Source organism: Rhincodon typus, chromosome 2 (assembly GCF_021869965.1).
Source record: "Rhincodon typus isolate 14 chromosome 2, sRhiTyp1.1, whole genome shotgun sequence".
NCBI lineage: Eukaryota > Metazoa > Chordata > Chondrichthyes > Orectolobiformes > Rhincodontidae > Rhincodon > Rhincodon typus.
The window spans coordinates 66,758,334-66,778,557 of NC_063333.1; the positions used below are offsets into that span (position 1 = coordinate 66,758,334).

The 20,224-nt window shown below is 38.0% G+C and overlaps 1 protein-coding gene across 3 annotated transcripts in view; it reads right to left on the reverse strand.

The window, feature by feature from the left end:
* Nucleotides 1-20,224, reverse strand: part of LOC109922836 — a 66,551-nt gene that overhangs the window by 32,321 nt on the left and 14,006 nt on the right. For 2 of the 3 annotated variants that reach the window (XM_048615173.1, XM_048615181.1), the window contains exons 4-10: nucleotides 17,184-17,211; nucleotides 16,745-16,849; nucleotides 12,035-12,171; nucleotides 9,468-9,590; nucleotides 7,237-7,303; nucleotides 6,183-6,272; nucleotides 2,783-3,341 (exon numbers count right to left, since the gene is read on the reverse strand). In XM_048615173.1, the coding sequence (XP_048471130.1) occupies nucleotides 2,783-3,341; nucleotides 6,183-6,272; nucleotides 7,237-7,303; nucleotides 9,468-9,590; nucleotides 12,035-12,171; nucleotides 16,745-16,849; nucleotides 17,184-17,211 (1,109 nt within the window). Of the gene's footprint in view, nucleotides 1-2,782; nucleotides 3,342-6,182; nucleotides 6,273-7,236; nucleotides 7,304-9,467; nucleotides 9,591-12,034; nucleotides 12,172-16,744; nucleotides 16,850-17,183; nucleotides 17,237-20,224 lie in introns of all 3 variants that reach the window. The other variant, XM_048615178.1, reaches the window with a different exon arrangement.

A 20,224-nucleotide genomic window follows, 5' to 3' on the forward strand; every position in this document is an offset into this window, starting at 1 on the left:
ACCTTGTTGTCTCGGATTCTCCAGCATCTGCAGTTCCTACTATCTCTGATTCGATTTAGGAATTTACTTGGGTTTCTGTAAACAGGCAGTTCTAAACATTTTAATACGGGGCATTTTTGAAAGGTCTAGTTAAGCCAAGATTTCAAGTTTGTTATTTAGTAAAATGTAGAAGGAAAAGTCTGATCCTACAGTGTTCTGAACTTTTTAGATAATTCTAATTTAGAAATGCAGACAACAAACTAGTGTGAAAGGGTTAGTTGAATTCCTTCAGCAAATGTTTGTAAATAGTAAAAGAAGCTCATGACTACATTAGGGAAGATAAAGCAATAAAATGTGTAAACACAACCTCTAAAAGACCACCAGAACAGGAAGGGGGGCAAAGGAGTTCAGGACTGGGGAGATATAAAGTTTAAGTGCAGATGTGGATAATTTGAACAAATTCTTACATCCAATGTTCAAGGGAAGAGTGACAGAGCCAGGTTACAACATACAAAGTGAAGATGTGGTAATGTCCCGAGTTATTTGTGGAATCTAAACAAGTTTCATTTAATAGCTCAGTTAAGTTGTAAAGTGACTGAATTTCACCCTCATCAGCAGAATTTGAATAGATGTTTTCTATTAAGAAAAGAAAATTAGTAATGGAAAGTGTTGAGAGTAGAAATAGTAAAAGATTCATTCAGGAACTAAACTCTGGTTTAAAACTCACTTACAAAATGAGAATAGCATTGCACCTGCAAGTCAGAAGGATTGTTTGTTGGATCTCTCAGGCTGAAGTGACATAGGTGTTGTTTCCTGCTGTCAGCTTTTGTCAGCTGTCTCACAGAATGGTCATCAATTTACATTAGAGTTGATTTTAAAGACTTTACAACAATTGCTAGAAATTAATAGCCTTCCTAACCTTCTGTGCTAAAGTTAGTAGAGAATTTGGAAGAGTTCTTAGTGATAAGCAAATATTTAGGTTATTGGCGGTGCAGCTGGCAATTATTTGGGAAGGAGCCTAACTGTCAGAAGTATTGTAAGATATCCCAAAGACAGATGATGGAGGTATCTGGTAGACATCACGAGATTATGGGAGGACCTAGGGCTATCCATAAACTTGTGCATCATTGTTTATGTGTTTGCTGGATTAGATGTGTATGCAATTCAATGTTGCATGTAATTACTGTAACATGAAAGGTATAAAAATGTTTTATTCAGCTTGGGAAAATTAGTGTCACTGACCTCTCCTCTGATCTGAGCTGTATTTAAGAGGGCAACTGGGCCCCATGTGAAAGCCAGGTTCGAAGCTGTCTCTAGCTTATCCCATGTGTTGTAAGAAAACTCTGAATAAAGGTCATTTGTACTGCTGAACACAGAACTCAAGCCTCCTCTTTGATATTTCTCTCTACAATAATGGTTATGATTGTCACAGCTCCAGGACATCTCTCCAGGGGCTCCTCAGGGTAGTGTCCTGGGCCCAAACATCTTCAGCTGCTTCATCAATGACTTTCCCTCCATCATAAGGTCAGAAGTGGGAATGTTCACTGATGATTGCACACTGTTCAACACCAGTTATGACTCCTCAGGTACTGAAGCAGTCCATGTCTAATGAAGCAAGAACTTCACAATATCCAGGCTTGGACTATCAAGTGGCAAGTAACATTCATGCTGCACAAACGCCAGGCAATGACTACCTCCAATTAGAGAACATCCCCCCTTGACATTCAATGACATTACCATCAAGGAATTTCCCATTATCAACATTTTGGGGGTTACCATTGATCAGAAACTGAACTGGATGAGCCAGATAAATACAGTGGCGACAGAGAAGGTTGCAGGCTTAGAATCCTATAGCATCTTCTGAATCCCCTAAGCTTGTCAACCATCAACAAGTCACAGGTCAGAAATGAGACTGAAAACTCCCCATTTGCCTGGTTGAGTGCAGCTCCAAACACTCTCAACATTTGACACCATTCATGAAAAAGCAGTCCATTCCCACCACCACCGACGTTGAGTATCAGCAGTGTGTACCATCTACAAGATGCACTGCAGAAATTCATCAAATCTCCATAGATAGCTCCTTCCAAAACCACACCACTTTCATCTAGAAGGAAAGGGCAGCAGATACTACCTGCAAGTTCCCCTCCAAGCCACTCATCATTCAGGCTTGAAAATATATCATCAATCCTTCAGTGTCATTGGGTCAAAAGCCTGGGACACTCTCGCCACTAGCAGCTTGTTGGTCTACCTACAGCACCTTCTCAAGGAGAATTAGGAATGGGAAATAAATGCTGGCCTCGCCAGTGACACCCACATCTCATTAATGGATTCAAAAAATAAACGGAACTGGAACTACACCAGACAGGATGCCACATCAAAGATTGCCAGAATAGGGAGATATAACCTGTATTCTAGATTATAACTTTCTTAACAACAGAAATTTGAAAGTCGTGTGGGTGGGGTGGAATGTGAAGGTGGGGCCAATGACTTTCTAAAGCAGAAGTGGACAGATTCTTGTTAGGCATGGGAATCAAGGGTTATCAGGGATAGTCAAGATTAAGTAGGCAATCTTCCCTTTTTTTAACATCATAAAGTGATCATTTGAAATTTGCAATTTGTGAATTGCAAGATTTAAATATTTCATTTGCCTCTGTACAAGCAAGGTGACTCAGTTAATGCACAGATCTTAGAAATTGCTGACACATGAAAAGGACACAATCTTTAAATTGACAATGCGACATTGAAACCAGCTCATATTCTTGTTTTTTGTAAAAGAAAATATTTCTGATTAAAAAATACCAACCCAGTTTGTTCTCTGGCACTGTATTCCTCTTCATATTGTTTTCTGTCATCTCTTTTCCAGTCTGCACCTCTACCATCATCCATGTATCGTAGCTGATCATCTCTTCTTACATTTGAATATCTATCTGAACTCCTGATATCATTTTCATGTTCCTTGTGACGGACTTTTCTCCAATCAGCTGATTCGTGTAAACGATCTCCATATGGGCCCCCTCGGTGATCAGAATATTCATCATAACCAATACTAGCCTCTACATATTGTTCTTTGCTATCTCTTTTTAAATCAGTATATCCACTTGAAATATTTTCTCGGTATTGCGATTTGTTATCTTTCCTGTGGTCTGCATATCGATCCATAACTCCAATGTTCTCTTCATAAAAGTCTTTATCATCTCTTCTCCAGTCAGAATACATATCAGAAGATCGAACTTCAGTTCTATATTGTCCTTCATCATGTCTTGGAACTGAATACATCATCTTGCTTGTCAGTGATTGATCTCTTGTGTACATTATGTCTTCCACCAAATCTTGCTCCATTCGTGAGGGATTTCTTTCCCATCCTGACCAGAAAGGAAAAACAAATAGCTTAACTAAATATGAACAGAAGAATTGAAAATTTTGTTTCAGTAGTCATCTCATAGTACAGAACTTAAGTACTCTTGAAAAATGATATTTTTGGCTTGCACACAGGGCAATTCACAAGAAATAACCAAGTACAGTCAGCATAGTTATATCATTTGTAAGGAGAGTGCTGACTAGTAGGCAGCCGACTCTGATTGGTAGGGGTGTTGCCGTGGAGAATGCAACAATTAATGATGACTGACAGTCAGGTATGTTCTGTGAATTGTCCTAACGAATATAAACAGAAAGGTTTGACCAAACTATGTCATTTCTTGGTAATATTCAACTCTGCGTAATATAATTAAGTACAGTGGACAGCAACTGTTGTGTCACTCAAGGAATTCAGAAAGAATATTTCAAAGTTTTATGTTCAGACCTTACGCATTAGAAATTGCTTTTTGTTGTTAAACAAGAAGCATATTCAGGAAAATGGCATCTTAATATAACTCTAATATAGTTTCTTTTCAGATGTAATATGATTTCATTGTTTTCTGTGCATACATTAAATTTCCAGTTTCTTTCTTTTAACTTCAGATTCCTTTTTATGGAGTAGTAGGAACAGGAGTAGTAGGCAAACTGACATTGTGATTAATTTTAGTTTTAATCCCATAGAGTCAACGAGTTGTACAGCACAGAAACAAATACGTCGGTCCAATTTGTCCATGCAGACCAGATATCCTAAATTAATCTAGTCCCCTTTGCCAGCATCTGGTCCATATCCCTCTAAACTCTTCTTATTCATGTACCCATCCAGATGTCTTTTAAACGTTGCAATTCTACCATCTTCCACCAATTCCTCTGGCAGTTTATTCCATACATGCACTACCTTCTGCATGAAAAAGTTGCTCCTTAGATCCCTTTTGAACCTTTCTTCTCTCACCGAAATATATTTATTGATCAGTCTAATATACTACTATGCTTAATTATACCCACTGCAGAGGTTAGTACAGTAATATATTGTAACTCTGGTTACTTTTATTTGGCAAAATATTGTTACATGGCATTGCAAACATTAACCTAATGGTTGCAGTCGTAGCTCTAAGACTGAGAGAGATCTGTTTACTTTCTGATCCAGACTTCCAAGGCTGAACAAGTTAGAAATAGTATACTCCAAAATTGTTAGCTTTTGTCAAGGGATAGTGACTACAGCTGTGATCTTGTACTAGTGTTTTAATTTATGTAGATGCAACGAATATTCAAGTTAACTTTATAACAACGTGTTTAAGCTTGCAATTGCATAATCTTTAGACTTTAATATCTTCTGTATTATTTGCCTTTAAGGTATTAAGGATAACAAACAACAATAAGTGGTTAGCAATAATTAAGTGTCTGATTGAATGGAATTTCAAGTAAGCAAGGATATCAATCTTTGGGTATTGACTGCATATGGCTCCTTTTTTCTCTTTAACAGAAAAAGAACACTTCAAACTGCTCTCTTAGTAAAATGGCAGCAACAAGTGATGAGGACGGCTCCGTGGATAACTGACAAGTTAAGGAACAAGCCAGGAGATAGTGGGAGGTGACACTAGTCAATGTCCATCACCCTTAACAGCCATTTGGAGAGATTGATCATATATCCCTTTACCCAATTAGCAATAAGCCTTGCCTAACCTGGGCCAGAGGTAATTAATCCCACCATGGGTTATGGCTTGCAAAGCAACAATTTTCAGGGATTAATGTGCGTGTGAGAAAGTTTGAAGTTATCCTACTTCCAATCAGGCCCTTGAGGCATTAGAGAGATTGAGAAATCGAGTATCAACTCGCACCGTAAACTGAACCAGAAATTAAGAGGCATAACACACCTGTAAAGTTGCTACCCTTCTTTAACAGATATTGTCGATAACTTAAGTAGAATTTCCTGAGTTACTACAGAGATTGTCACTTGTTGCCTTATTATTTAAAGTCTCAACTGATCAAAGTTTTATTTTTTTCATTCATGGGATGAGGGTGTCACTGGCTAGGCCAGCATTTATTGCTTATCTGTAATTACCCAGTGGGCAGTTAAAAGTCAACCAGTATGCTGTGGGTCTGGAGTCGCATGTAGACCAGACCAGGTAAGGATGGCAGTACCCTTCCCTCAAGAACATTAATGAACCAGATGGGTTTATCTGACAATTGGCAATGGTTTCATGGTCATCATTAGACTTTGAATTCCAGATTTTTATTGAATTCCAGATTTTTATTGAATTCAAATTCCACCATCTGCTGTGGTAGAATTCAAACCCAGGTCCTCAGACCATGACCTTGGTCTCTGGATTAACGTTCCAGCAACAATAACACAAGGGCATTGTTTCCTCTGAGAAATGTTGGATATTGAATATAAGACTTCTAAAAATTAATGACTCTGAGGGTATTTGCTTATGGATACCCAGGTTTATGCTGAATTGATTCAGCTGATGTATTCGTAGCACCTATACAAAGACTATGTTAAATGAGTCTCAACTTCAAACTAAGTAAAGAATGAGAAAATAAATATCACCTTGAGTTCCTAATCTTCATTATCATGCATACATTCCTCTTTTCCAGAGGAATATGGTGGTGGGTAAACTAAGATAAAATAGGAGCTGATCAGTGCAGTATCAACATCTGCACAGACCTGTTTGCTTATCTGACACCCAGTCTTGGATGAGCCATCATATCCTGATGTTATATCTTGAAGAAAAGAAAATAATCTTTGCCTCAACTTCCCCAAACCCTCATTTTCATTTGTGTACCACCAGTTCAATCCCCTTTAGCTTCAATCTGAAACCATGAAAGCAGAGTGTTTACTTAAAATATACCTTTGGATCCATATTCCTGGTACGAATGCTGTGCATAGCTTTGCGAATTCATTCCCTCTTGAAGGCTTCCACCTTGATTCATTCTAGAATCTGAGGAGTTAATTTGTGAATACATAGACTGTTGAGGATTTGTACTATGGCCAGCTGGAAGAAAAATCTTAAGGATACTTATTCTTCCTTTTACAGAAGGAAGAGCAAAACAAATTGGTTAATGTTACAAAAACATTACACGCTATGGACAAATTTGTTCGGCTGCAGTATATAGCCACAAGTTAAACAACGGTAAGGTAAAACTGATGTACGAGTAAGGTAACACAACTTATGTTCGGATAATTTAAAACAATTAAGTAGTATGTGAGGAGGCTGGAACAAAACAAAATTCTGATGCTGGGGAAATCTTAACTCATATTACATAATAGACCCACAAATTTAAAAATAAAGCCTGCAAACAACTGAACTGAAGATCAACTAGTTTGCATGAGTAAACTAAGACAAAACTGTGAAATCGGTTCCTACATAAATATGAAAACATGTTCAAATCAAAGATATTACATTTGATCTGTTATTCTCAGTTATTTTTTATTGGAAGAAATAATTAAAGAATGAATTAAAAGCTAAAGTGGAATATTTTTCAGCTTACTTGAATATATGTCATTTCCAAAGCACATTTGAATGCTGTTTAAACTGGGCATGAAATAGTTAAGTTTCTGAAACTATTTTTAATACAGTTAAGGCGACAAATTAATCACTTCATTGCAAGAGAACGGAATTGAATGAGCAGCAGAATCCTAGAAGTAACTATTTGTTACGAATGCAAGATGTTGTTTACCATAAAAGAAAAAGCACACAATCTCTCCACTGTAAAATTCAGAATCAATTCAAGGGCAAATGGTTTTAGTTCATTAAAGCAGCTATTCAAATTCTAAGGGATACCTACTTGAGCACGCCAACAGAATTCATCAAATTACCAGTGAAGATATACTTTAAATGATTTCCTATCTGTTCAATTTGAATTTGAAATATAACAGAAATAATAATGATAATGCATACATACCGTTGCTTGGGAGTGGAACCCTTTTAAGTACGCCAATCGTACTAGGTGGATCCTGTCCTCTGATAACCTATAATTCACAATGTCCATAAATGTCACAAAAAAATAACCTATTTCATATTTTCTTTTCATTATGTATCGTTTACATGTGCTGCAACTAAGAAACCTAGCTGGAGAAATTTGTTTTGCAAGTGTTATTGGAAAAAGCTATTATTGTTCATATTGTAGCAGCACTCAGTTTCTAACTTCCTAAAAATCAAACTTTGCTACATACCAAAAAGATTGAAATGTGTATTTCAAAACTGCTTCAAAATTGTCTGTTTAAGAAAAAAAGACTGATCATTTAGTTTCTCATTGCTAATTAAAAATACTCCTATTGCTCTGTAAATAACTAACGCAAAATAATAAAAGATAATGGATAAGAATGCTTATTATGCACAATAATTCTGTGGTGTTACCTTGTCCGCTAAAACAAATCCTCTATTATCTAGCAACTGTGCGTTTTAAAAATGTAGTAATGGGATCGCTTTGACAAACAGCGGACATGAAGCAAGCTAATCATTTAAATAATACGTCCATCAAACCAGGGGGGCAGTTAGTTCAACTGATTGGATGGCTGGTTTGCAATGCAGAGTGATGCCAACAGTGTGGGTTCAATTTCCATACCAGCTGAGGATAGAATGAAGGATTCTCCTTCTCAACCACTTTCTCGTGTGAGGTGTGGTGACCTTCAGGTTGAACCACCACCAAATTCTAAGGAGAGAGCAGCCCTATGGTCTGGTGAGACAATAGAAACTTTTTATCATTTCAGTCTGCGAGGTCATAGATTGTTGAGGCAAGTATGTTGGGGAAAAAAAAAACACCCCTCAGAAAATCAAGTGAAACAACTTAGTAGTATATGTGGAGGCTGGAACAAAACAAAATTCAGATGCTGGGGAAAATTTAATTCATATTACATAACAGACCCACAAACTGAAAAATAAAGCCTGCAAACAACTGAATTTCAATTTTAGGTCTCCGAATAAAGGCTTACAGGAAACCAGTCTTTTATACTGTCACTCAATTCACTCACCAACTACACAAGTTTAAAAATTATTCCATTGCCATCACAATACATCTTACAATATTTAGGTGGTGGCTTAAAATTGGAAGTAAATTTGATTTACTGTGTCAAAGAGACAATCCCCTAAACTACAAGGCCACAGACAACAGACAGCGAAGGAAAAGCATGAATACGTAACTCAATTAAAAGGTACTTTTGGAAGAGATGGCAAAGTTACAAAACATCTTTTCACAGTCAGTTGTTAAATGCACAAAAATTAAAAAAATTAATGTTAGCATATCTAAAAAGGAACTACTCTGAACCAACATTCCCTCTAAGCTGCGTGACTGGTTGAAGGTCCTGCACATGCTGACTTTTGCATCCCCAACAACCTCAAAAGTCCACACAGCATAAAAACAGGGAAAACTTAGTTCTGACCTACTATCAATCTGGTGCATACTAAATTAATCAAACTGTGGTGATTTATTTGCAACAATTTTCTGACTAGACTCAGAATTCTACTGGTACTAGAGAGGGAATAAAAATTTAGACTTGTTTAGTGTGGGAGCACAATTTAATTTATGAAACAGATCTTTAACCAATAGATCATGACCAATGGAAACAAAAACTGCAGCATTTAGGAGATTTATTTTTTGCTCTTTCACGGGATACAGGTATCACTAGCAAGGACAGCTTTTGTTTCCAATCCCTAACTGCCCTTAAAATAAGTGGCTTGCTCATTAAGATAGTAGTTAAGAATCGACCCTACTGCTGCAGATGTACAGCCCAGTGGCCCAGACATGATAAGGATGGCAGAGTTCCTATCCTCAAAGACATTACAGAACTTGATGAGTTTTAATGTTCAATATTACCAAGATTAACTTTGCTTTCCAGATTTTTATTCAGTTAATTTAAATTCCATCAGCTACTGTATGTGGCATTGGAATCTTTTTTTCCAGCCCATTAGCCTGGGCAAATGGACTACCAGCCAGTGATATCATCATTAAACCCACTGGAGCACAATTGACAGATTGAATAAAGGTCCATTAATTTAGTCATGCCTTGTCACTTTTCAGTAAAAATTTCTTTCAAAAAACAAAATAGAAACACACTGCAGGCACTAAGTTAAGAAAAAATATCATTAAATGCTATTATTAGGCCTCTACCATTCAAATGTTCTGTCATAACTTACCTTAATGCTCCTTCTCCCTTCCAATTTCTCAATAATAGCAGCTCTTTCTTTAACAATAAGACACAACTCCTCTTGCTTTAATTTAGTTGCATCCCACTTCACCATCTCTGGATATTCTCTTGACTAAGGAAAAGAAAATGACAGTTGAAGTGAGTTGTCTAATTCTGATAAAATTCCCTTAGCACAGTATGCAATTGAAATGCCAATGGAATTCACACCATCAAATAGTACAACAAACATATAATCCACACAATTAGTTTGGTGAAGATCCAACAAAAAGTAGTTTCATTGTAGGAAAGAAATAGAGAAAAAAACTTGATTCTAACAGAGTTTTTCATTCCCGAGTGCTCCAAATAACTAAATTTTGCATTATGTTACCGGTTATGTAGTAGGCAGAGAAGACACAGCAAGCTTGGAAGAGCAAACCATCAATCTGTTGTGGTACACAACTTAATCAGTCGATGAACTTCTTTCAGAAAAATCATCTGTTCTAAACTGGATACACAGGACATCTCCTTAATGCCTCATTTGAAAAACCCACTCTGACAATGCAGCATAGATTTTTTTCTTTATTTGCATTCATGGGCTGAAAAAGTCACTCACTTGGCCAGCATTTGTTCCTTAGCCCTAACCTCCTTAAAACATGGGTGAGCTGCCATCTTATGTTGTTGCATTTCATGTGGCATAGGTACGCCTATTGTGCGATCAGGGAGGGAGTTCAGAATTTTGATGAGCAGTGAAGAAAAAGCGATATAGTTCAAAATCGGGATAGTATGTTTTTTGAAGGGAAACCTGCAGATGTTTGAGCTCCCATGCATCTGCTGCCCTTGTTCATCCATGTGAAGAGGTCATGGGTTTGGAAGATGCTGTTGAAGGAGCCATCTCAAATTATTGCAATGTTTTATATAGATGGTACAGACTGCGCATGAATGGTAGAAAGGTGAAAAAAATAAGGTGGACAGGTGAGGTGGGTTACTTTGTATTGACTGGTATCAAGTATTGTTGCAGCTGCACTGATGTAAGCAAGTGGAAAGTAAACTATCATAAGCCTGACCTGTGCTTTATAGATGGTGGAGAAGCTTCGGCAAGTCAGGCGGCGAGTTAATCATCAAAGAATTCCCCGGCCTCTGACCTGCTCTTGCAGCCACATTATTTATGTAGCTTTCTGGTTAATGGCAAGCCCCAGGATGTTGACGGTGCAGATTCAGTGATGGTAACGCCATTGAATATCATAGAGAGATGCTTCATTCTCTCTTGTTGGAGATGGTCACTGCCTGTCATTTGTATGGCATATACATTACTTGCCAATCAACAGCCTAATCCTGAATACTGCTCGCGTGTTGGTGTAATAAAGCACAAACTGCTTTTGTATGTGAGAAACTGCAAATGGGACTGAACCCAGCACAACCAGTGAAAATACCCACTTCTAACCTTACAATATATGCAAGGTCATTGATTAAGCAACTGAAGATGGTTAGGCCTAGTATACTATCCTGAGAAACCTCTGCTGCCATGTCCTGGAGTTGAGATGACTGGCCACCAAAAACCACTATTTTCCAATGTGCTTGATGTGACCTCCCTGATTTCGATTGACTCCATTTTTGTTGGGCTGCACACTTAATCTGGACTGGGATCATGTGCTCAAGCCCTGGAATGAAACCTGAATCCACAACCTTCAATGGAAGTTTTGAGTCTACCACTAAGCCAAGTTGCCACCAGCGTCATATTCCCATAACTGGACAGCAGAATTGAAATTAATTTGGAATTAAAGCACAAATCATCCACAGAGGTGCACTTCAGAAGTAACTGAATGATTATCAATGGCCTTCTTTCCTCAATTGAGAAATAGAATTTAATGTCCGACTGTAAGCCACTGCCAAGTTGTCCCTATGTAATCAGCCAAGATGCAAAATTTGGTTCCAATTTCCAATTTTTTATCCCTCTTGTAGCCAATTAATTTCAGGATAGTTGAAATCCCCAAGAATCACTGTTGTTTTTAAATGCACTTTTGCAATTCAATAATTCATATTTCTTGCTCCACCATCCTTCTAACATGAGATGATGTGAACAACTCTCATTAGAGTGACCCGTTTTTATCTTTAGTCCCAACCCATATGGATTCTATTTTTAATCTTTCTAATGGTTACATCAATATTTTCTCCAAAGTCAGTTACCTTCAGTTAGTAAAGCACCTTTTGTCCCCCGATCTGCTTTAAAAATATGAATTTTTTTCTGTACACGTGGCTCAACATAACCACCTTATTTGATTCCTAACAAGGTAACACTGCCTCTTGTTCCCTTGTTTTATTTGGTATTGTTTGCAATCATATATCAATGGTTTAACCAATTTTTAACTGTTTCTTGTAATTTATTTTTAATAATCTTTGTCCACATCTGCTCCACAACTAGTTATTCCCTGATCATTTATATTCCCTTTTCAAATAAATTTACCCCTTACCCTCCTTTCCTGTTTCATTTATATTTTGGCTCATTTCATTTCATGTCAATTCCTCCCATCTCCCAAAAACAAGCACATAAAAGGCATTCTGATTTACTCATACACTCACCATGTAATTCATTCTGTGTTTGATACCACCAAGGTGTGAAACAAATATGCGCAGGTAACCTGTGAAGTCACATAATGTGCACTCGTACATTGGGTCTCTTCCCCCATCCCGCTGGTATTCAATCACATAATTGAGACCTGAATAGACACATCACAGCAATATTTCATGAAGCATTCATAAATACGAATACCATTTCATTTCAAAGAGAAGACATATCTTACACAGCCATAGAGTCATAAAATCATACAGCACAGAAACAGACCCTTTGGTCCAACAGTACATGCTGAACATAATCCCAAACTCAACTTGTCCCACCTGCCTGCTCCTGGCCCATATCCTTCCAAACCTTTCCTATTTAGGTACTTGCCCATATGTCTTTTAAATATTGTTGCTGTGCCCATATCTACCGCTTCCTCAGGAAGTTCATTCCACATGTGAACCACCCTCTCTGTAAAATATTTGCCCATGTCTTTTTTAAATCTCTCTCCTCTCACTTTAAAAAAAATGCCTCCTAGTCTGGAAGTTCCCCATCCTTAGGAAAAGACACTTACCATTAATCCTATCAATATCCATCATGATTTTATAAACCTCTATAAGGTCAACTCTCAACCTCATACACTCCAATTCCATGTCTGGCAATATCCTGGTAAATCTTCTCTGAACCCTCCCTAGCTTGATCATTTCTGTCCTATAACCGGGCGACCAGAACTGAACACTGCACTCCAGATGAAGCCTCACAAATGCGCTGAACAACCTCAACATGACTTCCAACTCCTATACTCAAAGGACTGAGCAATGAAGACAAGTGAGCTAAATGCCTTTTTAACCACCCTGTCTATATGTGAGGCAAACTTCAAAGAATTATGTACCAGAACCCCTCTTGTTTTAGCATTGCCCCAGTGGTATTTTGATAATTAATTTCCTGCCATATATAGTTTCATATCTCTCTCCCTTTATTTAAAAAGGCTTATAGAACACCACAAGTCGCATAATCAAATCTTTCTTGCTTCTCAATTTCAACTATATGGACTCCACAGTTACCCATTTCAGGGTTAACTGGGATGACTTCATTTTTGTCAGTCAAGAAAAGTATGAGAAAATCTTCATAAAACAACCAAAAGAAAAAATGTTGCCAGCCAATTCTTCTTCCATACTCAATAACAGACCTTCTATCCATGACATTCTACTACTAGTGCCTTTAGGTGTATGACAACCTATTTAATTATTAGCATGTTGGAAATATCTGGCTAAAGGAGATCAGCAGGGAAGAAAACAAAACAGCAGAGGTGTGATATTCACACAATACCAGGCATATGTAGCGCACTACTATGTAACAATGGTTGAGGTCATGAATGACTCCTCATATGCCACCTGAATACACCAGAAGCAAAACTTAATAAATTATCTACACTCTACTAAAAGGGGCCATGACATAATGGCAATAGCAGAAACATGCCTTAAAAAGTGAGAACTATGTGCTTAACATTTGCATAATATAACATAATATGTTCAAAAACTAAGCGGGAAGGGAAAAAAATGCAAGTGGGGTGGTAATATGGATAATGGAAAACACTGCAGACCTGGAAAGACAGAATTCCTTAAGGGGGAGCTGTAGAGTCCATTTCGTTGAAATTGAGAAGCAAGAAAGGTTTGATTACCTGACTGGGGTGTTCTATTGGTCTTCAAACAGAGGGAGAGAGATTAAAACTGTAATATGGTAGGAAATTAATTATTAAGGTAACAATTAGGACAATGCTAAAACAAAAAGGGAAAAAAAATTAGAGGACGAGGCATTTCTGAAATCTGTTTAGGAGAACATCCGTGGCCAGTATTTTCCTGGTTCCACAAGGAAGGATGCATTGCTGAATAGTTTTCTTGGGAATGAGGTGAGCATTGTGAATCACGTGTTCGAGGTGGGACACTTGGGGCAACAGTGATTTTCATATTATGTAGTTTAGATTCATAACAGGGAACACCAAGAAACAATTTATGGCAGACCTTCGATTGGAATCAGATGACAGGGAATCTATGGTCTGAGGGTCATCAATCTGAAATATTGACACGGTTTCTCACTGGCAATTTTGCCTGTGTTTAAAAAAATGAACTAAGTTTGACCGAACAGGTTTAACAGAACAATGGGCGATCTTTAAGAAAACGATGTTTCTGGTACAGGTTACATATATTCACACAAGAAGGAAAAGGAGAGAAATAAAATCAGGCTCCTTACATGACAAAGGCAGGAACTATTGTGTAAACAAAAAGGTGTTCAAGTCAGATGAATTCTTCAAGCAAAATCCAGGCTAAATTTTTTTTATTCATTAATGGGATGAGGGTGTCACTGGCTAGGCTTGGCCATTGCTAATTGCCCAGATAGTAGTTAAGAGTCAACCATACTGCTGTGGGTCTGCAGTCATATGTAGGCCAGCCAGGTGAAGATGGAAGGTTTCTTCCTTAAAAGGACATTAGTGAAACTGATGGGGTTTGTCTGACAACAGCAATGGTATCATGGTTATTATTTACTCTTCAGATTTTATTGAGTTCAAATTCCGCCTCTGCTGTAGTGGGATTTGAACCTGGGTCCCTAAGAACATTATCTGGATGTCTGGATGAACAGTCCAATGATAATGCCACTAGGCCATCACCTCCCCAACACTAAGTTGAAACTTAGTTGAACACTAAAGAAAGATTGATAAACAGAGCATACAAAAAGGCTGGTTCATAAGCAGCCAGTAAGAAGTGAAGTGGATCCTATTAGATATAAAGAATAGAATTTATGCTCAGAGGCAGTTGGCAAGGGTACAGCACCTCATGAGATATTTGCATCAGTCTGTTCTCTGAAAGGGAATACTGATAAAATTTAGGTTGAAGAGGAGGTGACAGAAGGAATAGATGGTGAAAATTGATGGAATATTCAGAAAATGACAGAAAGCCATAAAAACAGAGAGGAAGGGTTTATAAAAGTATTTAAAAACGAAAATAATAACTAAATTGAATGTTTATCCTTGATAAAGAGAATCTGAGGAATTAATATTGGAAAATAAAGAAAAAAATTCAGAAGATCTGAACAGACAATGTGCATCTCGTCTTCACAGTAGAAGACAAATAACACCCCAGAAATTGTATGTGAAGATATGAAAGGCAGGAAGGAATGTAAAATAATTACAATCAATCATCGGAGAAGGATTACTGAATAAATTGTTAGAATTAAATTCTGACAGACCCCACACCCCCAGTCATATAAAAAAAGGCTGCTAAAATACGTTTTATTTTTCCAAAATCCCCTAGATTCTGGAAAGGAAAATAGTAAACATAACTTCTATATTCAGTGAAGTACCTTCCAAGCCTGCAACCGCCACCTTCTAGAAAGCCAAGAGTGGCAGATGCATGAGAATCCATGACCTGCAAGTTCCCCTCCAAGTCACATATCATCCTGACTTGGAACTGTATCACCATTTCTTGCCTGTAACTGTCAAAGTCCTGGAATTCCCTTCCTCATAATATTGCCCGTGTTCCTACACCCTAAGGGCTCCAGTGACTCATGAGAGCAGCTCAACAACACTCTACAAGGCAAGTAGGGATGGGCAATAACTGCTGACCTAATGAGTGACGCCCATATCATATATATAAAAAGAAAAACATTATTGCCTTTTGGTCATCAATCTGTGGAACGTTTTTCCCCATAGAACAGTGGAGGCAGGGTTACTGGATATTAATAAAGGCTCAGTTAAATAGGTTATTGATGAATAAAGGGATCAAAGTACAGATTGGGTGGACAAGAAAGTGAAAGTCAAAGCCACAACCAGGTCAGCCTTGATCTTATCAAATTGTGGAGCAATCTCAAAAGGCCAATCTCATACTCCTAAATTCATATATTTCTACGAGAAAGGCTGAATACGCTTAGATGGAATAAATCACCTAATAGTTCTGGGTTTCATTCCAAATCGCTGGAGGAAGTAGGATAAATATCATTGCAGGACTATTCCTAATATTATAATCTTCTGTAGAAACAAAGTAGATGCCAGAAGATTGGAGAGTTGAAAATCTGTCACCCTTATTTATAAAAGGTTGGAAGAGAACGCCTGGTAATTAAGGTCAGTCAGTTAAACATCAGAGAACGGATCAAGTTTTATAAAAAATATCAAGTAAAAAAATAACAGACACATGGGACTCAACATTCCTAGAGTCATGAAAAGACAGACAGCATTGATTTGCAATAAGCAGATCACAGTTAACTAATATAATTGAATTTTTCTAATGGAGTACCATGATTACTGTTTATATGGACTATTAGGAAGTGTTTGTCAAAGTACCACAACATGGCTGTTTCAGAAAACTGAGATTCACAGACACAGAATATCAGTTTCAGCTTTGATTACTGGACGTGAAACATTATCTCTGCTTTCTCTCCGTAGCTGCTGCCAGACCTGCTAGGCCCTCCAGCAAGATCTGTTTTTGTTTAAGATCTTCAGGGTATCTGTAGCTCTTTGTCTTATTTTAGTATTGACTGCTTGTTGGGTTTTGGGTCAGTTCCATTGGATAAAACTTGCATAACATATTTCAGAAAATCTGAATATCCTAAAGTGTTTTACAGTCAGTGATGTAGAAGTAAAATTGACAAAGGGAAACAATTATTACTGTGTTTAGCCATTTTAAATTGCAATAATACATTTTGATCATTTATTTTGCAATTCTTGGGGACAAAATACATACCAATTAAAGGCTCATCAGCATTCCAAGACAAAAGATAATCATCAAATGTTCTTGTATCAGGACCACTATTCATCGCAGGAGTTGTAGGGTTGCTTACTTTATTACCTGTCATAACATAAACTCATGACAAATCACAATTCAGCAATACATCAGGAAAACCATGACTTGTTACATGCATGCAGACATTTAACTTAATTGGTTTATCCACAGCTAATGTATCAAAAAGGGGAAGATATGGTTTCACATCATTACCAAATCGCAGAACATGTCTTTATATGAACGATTACCCGGGCATGTCACACTTTGAAGTGCACCATTAAGTGGTGCTCACACTCAGGCATATGTTTACCCAGCCATTACTAATTAATAAGCTGTGTCTCATCAACAACTTCAATAAAATGGACTGCATATTATGCTCTAACAACAGAAATATACTCACCCAAAGTCTCTTTTAAAATTTGTTCAACCTGTCATGTCGTGCCAAGAATGACCCAGCAGCAAGAAGAGAAAATAACTGTCAGTTTCCTTCATTTTCGAAGTAAATTCAAACATATACATCGTAACTTACTTAAATTGCAGAATGAATGAATGACTGGAGATAACGCAAAACAGACCCAATTCAGAAGAACACGAGTCATTAATTTGTTCTTAGGAGTGGAGATGATTGGAGAAATGTGACGGTACAACTCATGTTCTCCCTATTTCCTTATTTTCCCTCAATAATCTTCTGTTCCTGAATAAAAACATGCCTCTCCGAACTCCAAGCTTCCTCTCAATGTCCAATTTCCAATGTCTATTGTGAGCAGATTTTCCCTACCATTCAAAATTGCCTTCACCCAACTCCAAATGAAACTTAGTTTGACCTTTTCATCTTCCTCAATCATTAATCTTTGACCTCCAAATGTTCCCAAATGTCAAAATCATCCAACACATTTATGCTTCCAAAACTCTGCATTTAAATCTTATCAATCTGATTTCCATACATTCCCCAGCACTGATTGTGCAGGTCAAAATCAAGAACATTGTCATTATATAAAGGAACAATAGTACAACTTGCCTCTTTCAATATTGACAACTTTTTCATTGTGTCTCTTTGAATAGAAGAAATAGGAGGTGACTATTTATCCATTTGATCTTGTTTTCATCTACAATTTAACTAGGTTTTCCCTTTTATTCATCTGATGTGGAGGCCAGCATATATTGACCATCCTTAATTGCACTACAGAAGGTGGTGCTGAGTAACCTTCTTGAAGCGCAGCCCTAGAAATGCAGGAACATCCACTGTACTATCAATTTTGACTCAGTCAGTGAAGGAATGGTAGTATGGTTCCAAGTCAGGATGATGTGTGGCTTGAAGGGATCTTATGGGTGGAGTGTTCCAATGCATCTACTGCCCTTATCCTTCCAGATGGTAGATGTTGCTGATTTGGAAGGTGCCATCAGAGGACCCTGGTGAGTTATTGCAATGCAACTCGTAAAGAATACAGGCTGCTGTTGGCAGTGAGGGATGCCACTTTTGGAATACTGTGTCCAGTTCTGGTTGCCCTGATATAGGAAGGATATTACTAAATTGGAGAGGGTGCAGAAAAGATTTACAAAGATGTAACCGAGCTGCGAGGGCTTGAGTTATAAGGAGACACTGGATAAACTGGGACTTTCTCCACTGGAGTGTAGGAAGTTGAGGGGTAACCTTATAGAAGTTTATAAAATCGTGAGTGGCATAGATAAGGTGAATAGCAAGGGTCTTTTCCCTAGGGTAGGGGAGTTCAAAACTACAGGGCATAATTTTAAGATGAGGGGAGAAAGATTTAAAAAGGACATGAGGGGCAACCTTTTCACACAAAGGGTGGTTTGTATATGGAACGAACTGCCAAAGGCAGTGGTAGGTGCAAGTACAGTTACAACATTTAAAAGACATCTGGACAGGTATATGAATAGGAACGTTTAGAAGGATATGGGAGTAGTTTAGTTTGGGAAACTTGGTTGGACGAATTGGACTGAAGGGTCTGTTTCCATGCTGTACGAATGTTCAAGATAGTGAATGTGGTACAAGTCAAGTAGGCTGCTTTTTCCTGAATGGTGTCAAGCTTCTTGAATGTTGTCGGAACTGTACTCACTCAGGGAAGAAGAGAACATTCTATCACTTTCTCGACTTCTACCTTGTAGATAGTGGACAGGTTTTGGGGAGTCATGAGATGAATTATGTGATGCAGATTTCCAAGCCTCTGACCTGCTCTTGTCATCACAGTATTTATAATAGCAAATCCTAAGTTCAGTTTCTGGTCAAAGGTAAGCTCCCAGGATGTTGACCATGGGGGATTCAGCAATGGCAATGCCACTGAAAAGAAAACATAGAAAGTAGGAGCAGGAGTACGCCTTTCTGTCATTCAAGCCTGCTCCGCCATTCAATATGATCATCCAGCTCAGTCCCATGTTCCAGTTAGTCCCCATACCCTTCAATCCCTTTAGGCTTAAGAACTATATCTAACTTCTTCTTTAAAACATTCAATGTTTTAGCCTCAACCGCTTTCTGTAACACAGAATTCCACAGGCTCACCACTCTCTGGGTGAAGAAATTTCTCCTCGTCTCAGTCCTAAATAGACCTTAGACTGTGTGACCTCTGGTTCTGGACATCCTGGTCATCAAAAACATCCTTCCTGCATTTACCATCTGGTCCTATGAGAATGTTAAGGGGTAACAGTTAGATTCTCTTTAGTTGGAGATGGTCATTGCCTGAAAACTCCTTGCCACTTATCCGCTCAAGCCTGAATATTGCTGATGTCTTGCAACTTGTGAGCATGGACTGCTTAAGTATTGGAGCTGCTGCAAATGGTGAACATCGTACAGGCATGATCATGTCCGTATGATGGATATAACAGATGAAGCAGTATTCGGAGAAAGAGTCATCAGACCCAATATGTTAACTCTGATTTCTCGTCACAGATGCTGCCAGACCTGCCGAGCTTTTCCAGCAACTTCAGTTTTTTTTCTGATTTACAGCATCCACAGTTCTTCCAGTGATTTTTTAAGCAATTTAAAATGGTTGGGGATAGGACACTATCCTGAGGAATTCCTGCACTGATGTTCTGGGGCCAAGATGATTGACCTCCAACAACAACAAGCATCTTCTTTTATGACTAACCAGTGGAGTACTTACCTTCCGATTCCCATCAACTCCAGGTTTGCTAATGCTCCTCCATGCCAAATTTGATCAAATGCTGCATTGATGTCAAGGAAAGTCATTCCCTGGAGTTCAGCTATTTTATTGCTGTTTGGATCAAGGCTGTAACAAGGTCAGGAGCTGAGTGCCACATTCCAGGTCACAGCCCATCTGCATTTTAAGTCCTCTTATCTACCTAAATTTTTTAACCTTTAATAAACATGCTCAACAAATGCCAGAATATATCAAAGCTGAGATAAATGAATGGTCCAGTTCCAAGAGTTTTTTTTGAGTAAAAATATTCCAGATTTAAGATTTT